This window comes from Acomys minous, assembly GCF_964271855.1.
Source record: "Acomys minous genome assembly, chromosome: 4".
Classification (NCBI taxonomy): Eukaryota; Metazoa; Chordata; class Mammalia; order Rodentia; family Muridae; genus Acomys; species Acomys minous.
The window spans coordinates 93,769,455-93,782,194 of record NC_140486.1 but is presented as its reverse complement, the minus strand read 5'-3'; the positions used below and the strand labels follow the sequence as shown (position 1 = coordinate 93,782,194).

Genomic DNA, 12,740 nt, shown 5'->3' with positions numbered 1-12,740 from the left:
GCAAGAATGGGCAGGATGCAATTGAACAACCAATCATCTATGGTAGGTATTTCCTCGGCTTGTCAACTGTCTGAGTTCCAAGCTGCAGTTGCTTTTTATAAAGCAAGTAAAGCTTGGCCAGCAGTCAGGATTGTTTTCCTTAGCAGACAGTATCACCTCCAGAGATGCTGCTGCTGCCCTTAGTAAACAGTGCCCTTAATTTTATAATGCACTGTCCATACTCTACTGGACCCCCTGCAGAGAGACCCAACTGACACAATGGGTCTTCTACTATCCAGGAAGCAAAAATAGTAAAATATAGAAACAAATGTGTTCAAAGGGAAGAAGCTGGGTTAAAGTTTCCAATTTTAGCACATTTTAAAGTAGCACTAATAATGTAAAAAATCTTTGTATATTTCATAATAACTAAGTTGTGTCTTTTTTTGGGGTCATACATTGAGCAATGAAATGAAGTGGAAAATCAACCTCTTGCCATTGCATGTCAGTCACTACCATAAAGTTACAAATGAGTGAAGTATTAACAGATGATTAATATGAACGTCATCTGCATGAGAATGTCACAGAAAATAGAATGTGATAAGCATTGTTAATGGACCAGTATCTAAATAGTCAGGAATTCAGAGTCTGGAGACATAACTAAGACAAAATGGAAAGCGAGAATATAACAGTGGTGGCCAGTAGACATGTGTGTAATTATGTTTTTATTAGCAAAGCTCAGAGTTCCTGTGTTTTATCAAGAGTTATGAATTAGAATCAGAATCCTACATCACTTTTGGCCCTCAGCCTCTGTCTCTTTCTTACACACACGTACATACACACACACACACACACACATATATACCACACACACACCACACACACACATACACACACACCACACACACATACACACACACCACACACATACACACACACATACACACACATACACCACATGCACTCACTACACACACACACCACACACACACACATACACACACTCACCACACACACATACACCATACACTCACCACACACACCACACACACACACACACACACACACACACACACACACTATCCCAGTTTGCTTTATATTGGTGTGATAAACACCACAACTAAAAGCCACTTGGGGAAGAAAGTATTTATTGAGTTTACATGCCTGAATCACAGTGGACCACTAAAGGAAGTCAAGACATACCTTGGATTAGTACCGCCCATAGAGGGATGGTCCCTCCCACACCAATTATCAGTCAAGAAAATGACACCACAAATTTACAAAGAGGACAATTTAATGGAGGAAATCCCCCCTCAATTGAAGTTCCCTTTTCCCAGAAAACACGAATTGGTATCAAGTTGACAAAACTAAGCAGTGTATACACACAAAACACCATCACTGGATCTATCTGAAGATTCAGAAAATATGTAATGAATACAGTTAACTATATACATATGTGTTCTGTATAACACCCTCTGAATAACTTTACAAAGTGAAGCAATTACAACAAGGCATGTTAACTTTATGAAATGTGTACTTTTTAATTGTCCTCTTATTTTTTATAGTTTTATTGATGCAGGCATACTGAGACAATGTCAAATTTGAATTATTTTCATAGGCATTTATTGAGCCCTTCATATTCAAAAGACATAACTAGATGTCATCACTGAGTTTAAATAGACTTGGGAGGATACTAATGAGATGCTATAGGAATGTCCATCGTCCATCATCTCACTATACTGTCTTTATCAGTTTCTAATCATTTGTGTTTTTATTGCTTAATGCATAATTCTCCTATCATTGATCTCTTAAATTGTTCATAATTTGTCCTCTCTTTTTCTTTCAAGACAGGGGTTTTCTGTGTAGCTTTTGCTGTCCTGGGCTCACTTTGTAGACCAGGCTGGCCTTGAACTCACAGAGATCTGCCTACCTCTGCCTCCCCACATGCTAGGATTAAAGGTGTGTGCCCCCCATGCCCAGCAATACATTTTAATTATTTTAAATTGCTAACAAATATTTGAGACCCTCCTTAGTATTGCTATCAAATGTAGAATAGTAGCAACAAGCTAAGACAGGCTCTAGCCAACTCCATAGAAAACTTATCAAAGATATCTTCACACATAGCTGAGACTCTAGAGGCCTCTCCAATTCAGAAATGGATCGTGGACTATGTTCTCTCTCTCTCTCTCTCTCTCTCTCTCTCTCTCTCTCTCTCTCTCTCTCTCTCTCTCTAATTGCCATGGAATTATATGTTTCCTGATTATGGGAGGCCCGTTTCTGGTTCCACATAGTAACCCTTTGCATTAAGTGTCAAGCTCATACCCAGGGCCCTGCAGCGTGTGCAGCAGCTGTTGCAGCAAACAGAACATCTTCCTATTTATAAATGTCAACAGTGGCAGATGGAGCTGTCACCATATCACCAGGTAGCCCTAACCTCCGCCAATACCAGAGCCCTAGTTCTGTTTTTAGGAAATAATGAAGCAAGCAAGAAATCCAACCGCAATGCCTATTTGACTCTACACGATTAGCATTTTCTTGAGTGCACCTATACAGCTTGACAGAGGAGTACAAACATGGTACTCTCTACATGCCAGGGAAAACCAGTTAAACTGGGGTGTCCATATCTTTAACTTTTCTAGAATAAGAGAAAAATAGCCAAATAATTATGAGCTGTATCCGGTATTCAAAAGTGATTTTGAAACCCAATGTTTAGATTTTATGAAGACATGTCTTTAAATTTTTTATGACAAGGAATAATCTAGAAGCATCATAGGCCTCATAAGCAAAATCCCTAGTTATTACAGAGCCAGTGGTCATTAGGATGACACAGGACATAACCACTCTGTCAGGTCCTGGTCTAAGTTCTTAGTACATACTAACTTACTTAATTCATTCGATCTCTGCATCAAAGCTTTCAGGGAGGTATCATCATCATCAATTATTATTTATAATTATCCAAAAGTTCAAATGGTAAAAGAAAGTAATAGAGAGATTAAGCAATTTGGTTCTGATCATATAGCTAATAAGCAAAATGTAGCAGTCAAAGGAAAGGAGCCAGATTTCAGAACTTCAGAACTGAGGCATTTAATTACAGACTATGCGTCTATTCACCGCTATTGGAAAAAAAAAAAAGAGGCAGTAACAGCAAAACAGCAAACAACTCGGCAGGCAGTTTTCGGTGGGATATTGCTGGATGTGCAACCCCAGCTCTCAAAGTCTTCCACTTTAGGTTGAAGATGCAGCCCAGTGGTGGCATGCTTTCTGAGGATAATTGAGCCCTGGATTTGATGGCTGCCACTGTAAAAAAACAAAAGATGAACAAATAAACACAATGACATAAAATGTACTCATTCCTCCAACTGGGCAATAGTTCAAGGAATCTCAAGGTACTCAAAGAAGGCATGAATGGACTCCCACCATCAAAAAGACTGTGGGGAATTTTAATAATACACACTTAGCAAAGTAAATGTTTGCCTCACCCATGAGCCAGAGTTGAACAGAAATGACGGGTCAAAGGACACAGAGGAAAGAAGAGACAGAGGTATCTGTATTATTGCTGTTCTTAAAAACCTCAGGCACCTCACTTAAGTCAGATCACTATAGGAAAGTACTCATTTTATGCCCAGACTATAGTGCACTAAAGGATTGTTAGAAGGTGGAGAACTTCTTTTAGCTGGCTGCTCAGATCTGCCTCTCACATGGAGGACTGTGACACAAGCAAGGCACAGTGAACAGAATCCACCTATGAGTTTAGGTACTCCATAGGAGGGTACAAGGTAGCCAAGGACAAGGACAGAGTGGACTAAAAATGATGAAGAGTGTCATAATTCTACACAGTAGCTTTCCTAACTAATAAGTAGGAAGACAATATTTGAAAAAATGAGGTTACTGTGAGATGCAGGCTATATTTAGATTTCCTGGTTGGAAAAAAATTAAGTCGTTTTATTTCTCTTTACTGATCCCTAAGGAGAAATGAAATTTCTTGTTGCAGGCAAAAGCAAAAGCTTTGCTCTGTTTTTCTCCTCTTTTTTCAGTAAAATATATTTGGGTATCTAGGTTCTCTTATAAAATATTCCAAAGAGCATCGTGGATTTTCTTGGCAGCATTGTTGCCATAATTTCTAGGACTTAATGCCCAGAAATTGTAGACTCCAGGGATGCCTAATGAACTGTTTTAGAAATCTGTTCTACTCATTTTCTGTTTACTGATTCCTTCTGCTATGTCCTTATTCCAAGCAGTTTGCTTTCCAGAAACCAGATGCATGACGTCTTTGGGAACAAAGACCACTTAGCTGAAGAAACCGTTGTCTTTTGCATGGACATCTTGCTCAGAGGCTAGTTTTCTGGGGCCAGTTTTTCCCATTCTCTGAATGTGTGTATTTTAGGGGAAAAATGGGAGATGAAATGTTGTCTATAAAAATAATCATTTAGAGACAGCATCTTTCTATATTGGAAATGTAACATTTCTGGTTATAAATGCACGTGGTTTGACAAGAAACACAAGAGAGATGATCCCTTTTCTATAGAAAGATGAAGCAAGACCAGGCATCTGGGAAGCAGAGGGTAGTATCCTGCCAATCACTTCCTGTGAGGTTGGCATCTTGACCCTGGACTTCCCAGACTCCAACACTGGAAGAAGAAGAGAAAAAAAATAAGTGATTGTTGTAAGCCAACCAGTCTTTCATTTTCTTTAAGTTGTAGTGTACCATTTAGTAATGAGATGCATACATGCAATTTGTCAGAGTTCTGAAGAGGAAAATCTAGCATACCAAAATGAGTTTAAACACAGCTTTGAGAGTTAATGCCCTTGTGTAAGGGAGCTCCTTGGCTTGGCATGCCTTAACCCGATCTCGTCTGAAAGATTTGTAGTTCTGAATATAAAAGAGATGTAAAATGGGCCCTTCCTTTTCATTTGTTAAGGAAAACAATTTTTTTTAAATGAAACAATGAAAATCACTCACAGAAAAAGAAAAGAGAATGAAAATTAATCCCGTGTGCAAGGCCTCTGGACAGACTTTGACGTATTTGACTTGCAGTGGGCTCTCAGATCACCTGTGTACGATCCAGATTTTCCCATATGTGCAAAATCTAAGCATCTATTATGTCGTTCCCTGCACTTGTCAGGCAGACAATGCACACTCAGAAGGGTCAGGATCATTTTAGCTCCAAATTGAGGAATGTCTGCATCAAAGAAACCTTCAAATGGCCTTGGTCTTGCTCCGATTACTAACTAGTGCTGATGACATACATCATTTTCAACAGGAAACTTCAAAGAAATTGAAGTTTGGGATATGCCTGTGATGGACAATACGTGATGAAATCCATGCCCTGGTGATAATTATTTGTCTTGAAGTTGTTGGAGCACATTATGCAATCTGTTCGGAAGAAGATTTTTGAGTGAGTGACAATTCAGTAACAGGAAGGGGTTACTAAAAGGGAAAGGGGCACATTCGTAACCGGGCTATTCCATCCTCTCACCGGCAGCTGAGCGTCGTGAGTTTGCAAGGGATTTTTCCCATTCTGATTTTCTACAGTGGAAAACAATAAGGAGAATGCTGAAACATCTTGAAGCAATGCATATGTCTGAATAAAAGCATTTCAAAACCAGTCCTGGCAAAGCACATCTGTAAGCACGGAGCTGGGCATGGGGAGGTAGAGATAGGCAGATGCCAGGGGCTGCTGGTCAACCTGTTCTTCTGTAATGAGCTCCAGGTTCAGCGAAGAGACTCTCAAAACATAATGCCTATTTTTGGTTGTGAGCCTAGCCTGTAAGGGCTGAGCCATTTCTCACATACTCTGATGCCTCACCTTTGACCATGTCCCCTGGAGGGGGAGGCCTGGTGGCGCTCAGAGGAAGGACAGCAGGTTACCCAGAAGAGACTTGATACCCTATGAGCATATACAGGGGGAGGTAATCCCCCTCAGTCACAGTCATAGGGGAGGGGAATAAAGGGAAAATGGGAGGGAGGGAAGAATGGGAGGATACAAGGGATGGGATAACCATTGAGATGTAACAAGAATAAATTAATAAAGGAAAAAAAAACATAATGCCTAAAGAGATAGAAGAGCACACCATACCTCTGGTATCCACATGGGTACACATGAAAAGTACATCCGCACACACACAAGTGTACACACATGCATACACCACACACATCAGTTTTATACCTGAACAACTCGTGAGCCGACATGAAACTAGACATCAGCATTTACTGCACTTAGTGTCATGGGAGACTAACCAAGTTCAATACTGAATTAGGTTACAAAACATGTACAAGATGAAGTGATTCTATTTAGCTGTGCTTGTGTGTTGGTTCATATGTAAGGATATTTGATCATATTTTCTTCACATAGTGCCAGCGTCTTTCATATAAAAATCCTTTCTTGTACTTCCTGTGCATCACAAGTCCTTATTTGGTTTGGTCTATGTGTGTATTTAGCCACAGCAATTCCTCATGTGCATTATAAGTTTAAAGAGTGACTTTTCATTTTTCGTTGTTCTAGCTCCTACCTAAAAGGCCAAACACAGTCTCAGTTTCCGGTAGCTGAGGTCCCACTTTGTATGATGACAGCCTCTGAGTGTTTCTAGTCCTCCCTTCCTTCCTGTTCCTCTGCACACTAAAGGTGGCAATGACTTTTTCTTCATGTTTCAAAGCAGTCATTCAAGGCATACTTCTCAGTGATAGCATTTCTTTGGCCGGAAAAAAAAAAGCCCCAGCATCAGCTCCTAGGATGACAATGTGTCACCAGGGAGCACATATTTGTCAGCTGAGCATCAGTGGTTGTCTTCATATTGATTTTAATTTTATATTACTATATATGTGCTTAAAGTAACAGACTAACCGCAGCAAATGTTTATATTTTCTTTTTAAAATGTCTTTTGAGTTTCAGGAGACAGAAACTGAATTTACTAGGGCCTCAAATCGGTGAAGCAGTTTACAAGAAAAAAGTAACTGACCTATTACACGTTTTGATAAGACTTTTTTTTTTAGAAGTGGCAATGGGGATTTTAGTCATTTTGTCAAGAAAGTGAAGATGGTGATAATAACACGATTGCTTGGCTTTTGTATAAGTGTTAAGTCAGAAATTGCTTCTAAATAGGTTCTTAACTTTTACACTAATATAATAATAAGAAAACCAATAAGAAAAAACCCAGAAATGTCATGGATGAATTATTCAGGCCAGAAGTTATTGTTCACTTGTCCATACGTCCCCAAGAAATAATACTGATTTTGTAATTATGTAAAAGATTAGCTAAAGTGAATATATATGTAAAATGTAATGATCATGTGAAAACAAAGAAAAATTGGTCCACAGGAATAAGAACAGCTCACTCTTGGAGACTGTCCCAGGCCACAGGTGAAATATGTCATGGAGTATATGAGGCCACATTCTCCTCTGTCCCCTTCTTCTATTATCGCAGGTGTCTGAGCCTTTGGAACTTCCCAACCCATATTTTCTTCCTGAGCACGAATCTGGCCAGTGGCACTGACTTTTGTCTGCACTTTTCTTGCAAGTTCACCCATAAAGGAAAAGATAAGTTTTCAGTTAGACCACAAAAGTTATGAGCCAAAATTCTTCCTCTCAGAAAACTCTCACACACTATGAAAGAGAAATGCCAATAATGAAGAACAAGGTGACAGACAGGCTATACAAGTTCTTAGGGTACCCTAGTTATCCAGGGCACTGTACAGTAGAGAACATCTTTCTGTGATAAGCTTGATGGACACACCACACACCCTCTCCTTCCCTGGAGCACTCCTCTTAGCTGTGGTTTACTTTGGTCCTCATCTCGTCAGGGCTGAATCATCCCACTCTTGGCAGCAACCTACTCTGCCGTCCTCCCACCTCCAAAACATAACAATCCCTGCTATCTGTTCATGGTCCTCATCTCCTGTCTATGAATGTATGAGCTGATGGCTTGCTTTTGTCAAGACCCTTATTAGGTAAAGTTCATAAGAATCTCTTCTGGGGTTCCTCCTCTAAATATTGTCTCATCCACTGAACCTTCCCTCTGCTTCTTGCTTGTAAATTTCACTCCTCTTAGTTGTATTTGGAGACAAGTCTGATCATATTCCATGGTGAAGTACTGAAATTTTCATAACACTGAGTAGTATTTTTTAAAAATCAGATTCACTTTCCTTTGGCAGACAGCTTCCTGAAAGACAATATGATGAACATAATCATAAAGGATGAGGAAGAACAAACAAGGAAAGTTATTGAAGAATGTTCCAGACAGAAAAAAAAATGCACTGAGCAAAAGAAGTTAGCTACGAGAGCCTACTATTCCTGGAGCAGGCGATGGGGTTGAAAAACAAGACTAGTTTCACACAGGGTTGTGAGATGAAACCATGGGCACTGGTCAGGAACTGCTCATGCATGAAGGACTCTCTGAATCTAGCCAGAGTTTGTATTTACACCAAATAGTCCTTGTATTTTATCTACTGATGGATTTCAGGTTGAAATGTAACCTTGCTACATTTGCAGTTTTACAAACTCTTAAGACAAAATCTTGCTGGGCATCATGTCTCATGAGGAGGCATTGGTGTTAGTACACAGTGACTGTCTCAGTAAATGGTAGGCGGCAGAGGATGGTGCTGGATGGAGTCACTTAGGTATGTATGAGAGATGGGATTTTATGGTCATGAATGTTGACGTGGTGAGTAAAGAAAGGAAGCTGGGATGATAACTGAGTATCCCCGTGCTGAGAAGAGGGGTAGCTTGTTTATTGAAATAGAACATACAAGGAAAGGGAACAGTTAGAAGGAAATATGGTGATTCCTTTTTTCTTTTTGTTTTAATCCCATCATGAGAAATTTAAAGAACGGAAATTGCTAAATGGCTGTGCAGTCTTTTGGAATTAGAAGTGTAAGACCAAATTACAGCAATTTATAACTATAATCACTCTAAATCTATTTGATTTTAATATGTTTCAAATATTTTTACTGTATAATTCACAAGAAAATTGTTCTATATTAAAATGGTCATTTTCTCTAATTGCATATTACCAAATCAGGATACACTATGAACAAAAAAAAATGTTTTTGGATAAATGTGCTTGGCAGCATTAAGCAGAAATGCTAAAGTGGCTTATTGCTATTGGTATGGCTGGAATGGCACAGAACAGACTAGGAAAGTTCAATTGATGATTAATTTTTATAGTGATAAACACAATGAATTTATTTTATCTTTAATATGTCTCTCCTTCTCCCCCCCCTTTTTTTTTCATTTCCCATCCCAATCTGTCTCCGGCCCCGCTCCTGCCTTTTCACTGAGGGACTAATTATGATTCCTTCATAGACTTGAATTCATTCAAACTACAGCCTCACTGCTCGAGAAGAAAAAACAACTGCAGTGGGGAGCAGGGAATATCAGAGCATCACAAACAGAATTTTCCTCAACTATAGAGAAAGAAATTCTTGTAAACTAAAATTAATTCATTGATAAATGATTCAATTATATATATATATATGTATATAATGAAAATTTAAATGTCAACATTGACTGCAAATATCACAGGCAAAAATAAATGAAGATATAAGACTGATAAAATTTTGAGAACTTTCAAATGTTCTTTCTCACAAAGAGAGTCCAGACAAGTCTTAGTGGAAACATGCACACATCCACATTTCCCCATAAATAACTAAATAAATAACATCTTAATTTCCAATTAAAAAGAAGACACTCAAAAATCCTGGGTGCATGTAGGACTGTGAATATATCAGGGAGCAGAAATGTCCAATAAATAAACATATTTCTCATGTAATTTGTGTTTAGAAATTTGTCTGTACAGCTATAAAAAACAAAAAAAATATCAGTAACTATTAGCTGCAGAAAGCATATAATAGCAAATTGAAAGAAGTTAAATTCACAGTCCCGGCACTATGCTCCTATTGCAAGGGTGTGTTTCTTTCTATTAATCATATCCAGAAAAACCTGAAAACACACATAAATGGAAGAAAGATCATTGGGCTATTTCACAATGATACTGCGGATGGTAAAACAGATAATTGAGACTATTATTCCCCAAATCAATGGAACAGAACCATTTTCACTATACAACCTTCAAGTTCACATTCTAATTCTGAAATTATGCAATGAAGCCATGGGGACTCCCATAGCAGTAACTGAATACAAAGAAGATGATAAAAAATATGCTGTCAAAAAAAATTTCTTTCCCCCTTTCTTTTCTGCGTTCTTTTAAATTTTTATTTGCTTTATCTGTGGGTCAAAGTAGTTTGGTTCGCTTCCATCTAATAGAATTCAGAGCACTTATGGTCAACAGTGACTTAACCAAAGGAAGCAAAAGCGTTCTGTGTGCTGCAGCTAAGTATGCGCTAACTGCACTTTGCACACTATGGATGATGCCATCCCCATGAAATGTGATAGTGTAAAGTACCATAGGATCCAGTTGGAAGTTGGGTTTAGCTTCATTTTTTGACTTTTTCCCTGAACAACTAGTAGGCTGGGTTCGGCACAAAGGCTAAAAGGACGGCACAGACTACTTTTATCATGTTAGACCACATGAAATAATGAAAGAAGAGACATAGCACAGAACATAAAATTGAGCAAAGTCAAGGAAGTAACTTCAGTATTTGCCAACATGCTCATTCATGAACATAATCACCAAAATAAAGTATCGACAGGGCTGTGGTGGGAGCCATCTTGATTCCAATTACTCTGGTTTTAGTGGAACGAAATGAGGTTCTAACTCGGGTAATGAAGGAGCCTGTCCACAGGTGATCTGCAAACATTCCCTGTAAAGATCCTATTAGTGTAGAAAACTTACATGCCCAGAAATGGCATGTCTGCATATTAAACCCAATTATACAGTTTACAGGAGAACTGGAGCTCTTTTACTTGTCCACAAGAATATTATAGTGAGGGGTGAAGAGGGAAAAGGATGCTGCATGCATTGATGGAGCCAATGTCTTTTTTTTTTTTAACTAGTTCATTTTAAGAGGAACAAAGGGGCCATCCTGCTGGGTATGTTTTCAGTGGTAAAGCCTGGCTGGCTTATTTTGATCTGCACTGTGATGTGGCTTCAAGTAGCATTACGAACTACAAGATGAGCAGCAGTCATTGTACCAGAAAATACGAGCCTAAAACATTTGAAATCACATTAGATGGGTCAGTAGTGTGTATCTAAGAGTTTTGTACTTGAGCTTTTACACAGTTAACTATCTCTGTCCTTAGCAAGCTCTTCGGGTTTTGAGCTTGGTGTTTTAGCACATCTAACACAGATCTAACTGTTTATTGGTCAGATTTCATGTTACCATGATAAAATATCTGAGAAAAACAACTTAAGGAAACAGGAGTTGATTTTTGTTTAGGGTTTGAGCAGATAATTCTGTTCTGGACAGCCACAGGTAGCAGTGGCAGGGTCCACAAGCTGTGTAGTCAGAAAATGGAGAAAGACAGATGTTTCTTCTCAGCTTCCTGTCTCCTTTCTATTCAGTCCAGGACCCTAACCCATGGAACGGTGCTGCACATAGTGAGTGTGGGTCTTTTTTTTGTTGGGGGAATGGTCTGATGTATTTTGATGCTAATTACTGCTTGCTGTCTGTGTGACCCACCTTTTGCTTAATGAAAAGTCATCCCACCTAGGCAGGGCAAAGGAGATAGATGGGGCTAGGAGAGAGAGAGTGGAATTCTGGGAAGAAAAAAGACAGCCACGAGGAGAAAGGAGAGAGACCTAAAGGGAAGAGAGGAAGGCTGCCATGGGTGAGACGGAGGAGAAACACATGGCCAGCGTGGATGGAGAATACGGCCCAGATGAAGAACATTAGTAAGTATTTGGGATTATGGATGGGAGGTAACTTGATAGAAGTTATTGACAGCAGATGGCATGGGATTGAGGCAGGGATCTCATGTCTGCCCCACTATGGGAGGTAGTTTAGAGGACTGATATCTATTCTGCCCCAGGTTAACTAAGGCTATTTTAAAATATAACAAGTAATGAACCATAGAAATGATCCCTGAAATTATAGTATGCTGCAGATGGTGGCCAAGAACAAGGACCAGGGAACATACGAGGATTATGTCGAAGGCCTTCACGGGTTTGACGAGGAAGGGAACAGAGCGGTGATGGGTGCTGAGATCCATCATGTCCTTGTCACACTGGGTGAGAAGATGACAGAAGCTGAAGTAGAGATGCTGGTGGTGGGCCACGACGACAACAATGCTTGTATTGACTACAAAGAGCTTGTCCGGATGGTGCTGAATGGCTGAGGACATCTCCACATCCCGAGCCTGTGCCTTGCCCAGTGTGGCCCCAGAGGCTCCCTGATCATAGCACCTGCCCATATGGGCCCTTTTCGATGATTTTTGCCTTCACTAAATAAAATCTGCCCCCTGCCTTAAAAATAAAATAAAACAAGTATCTGTGTCTTAACTGATTGCTCACTGGGCCTACAGATAATACAGGTAGTACAGATAATCTTATAAAACAATTTTCTTACCTTGGCGAAGTTAGCGTATACAGTCAATCAAGGCACAGCATACCCAGACAGATGTTTGTCTCTTCTGTGGTTCTAGGTCCTGTCAGTTTGACAGCATCAAACATCATGGTTGGAGTTTGTGGGAATTACGAATAATGTTTTACATGTGCCTGCCATCATACCTGGAATTTTATATATGATCAACCATTCCTGTATGCATATTATTATCTATTGCGATTCTGTAGCACTATTTTAATCCTTAATTGATTCCCTAAAGTATGCACAGCCTTCCTTCTGGTTTAACCAGCAAAGAAAATCTCTGTGG

At 39.4% G+C, this 12,740-nt stretch overlaps 1 protein-coding gene across 8 annotated transcripts; it reads left to right on the top strand.

Moving 5' to 3' along the window:
- Positions 1 to 8,460: 8,460 nt before the first annotated feature.
- LOC311595982 (myosin light polypeptide 6-like) lies at positions 8,461 to 12,354 on the top strand. 8 transcript variants are annotated; one of them, XM_084779136.1, is made up of 4 exons: positions 8,461 to 8,590; positions 11,439 to 11,469; positions 11,669 to 11,763; positions 11,966 to 12,354. In XM_084779136.1, exons 3-4 carry the CDS (start codon positions 11,696 to 11,698, stop codon positions 12,204 to 12,206), a joined length of 309 nt encoding a protein of 102 aa, XP_084635262.1. In that variant the 5' UTR covers positions 8,461 to 8,590; positions 11,439 to 11,469; positions 11,669 to 11,695; the 3' UTR covers positions 12,207 to 12,354. The 8 variants fall into 8 exon arrangements, 7 of the variants coding, with proteins under 7 accessions (XP_084635262.1, XP_084635259.1, XP_084635258.1 ...); XM_084779133.1 differs by having other exon boundaries at positions 11,583 to 11,763; XM_084779132.1 differs by having other exon boundaries at positions 11,570 to 11,763.
- The last annotated feature ends 386 nt before the right edge of the window (positions 12,355 to 12,740 follow it).

Bases quoted from the DNA above. Each gene is read 5' to 3' on its own strand.
- LOC311595982 (XM_084779137.1), top strand. From the start codon at position 11,696: ATGGGTGAGACGGAGGAGAAACACATGGCCAGCGTGGATGGAGAATAC. The intron at 11,764-11,965 runs GTAAGTATTTGG...CTGAAATTATAG, and splicing joins GGCCCAGATGAAGAACATTA to TATGCTGCAGATGGTGGCCA.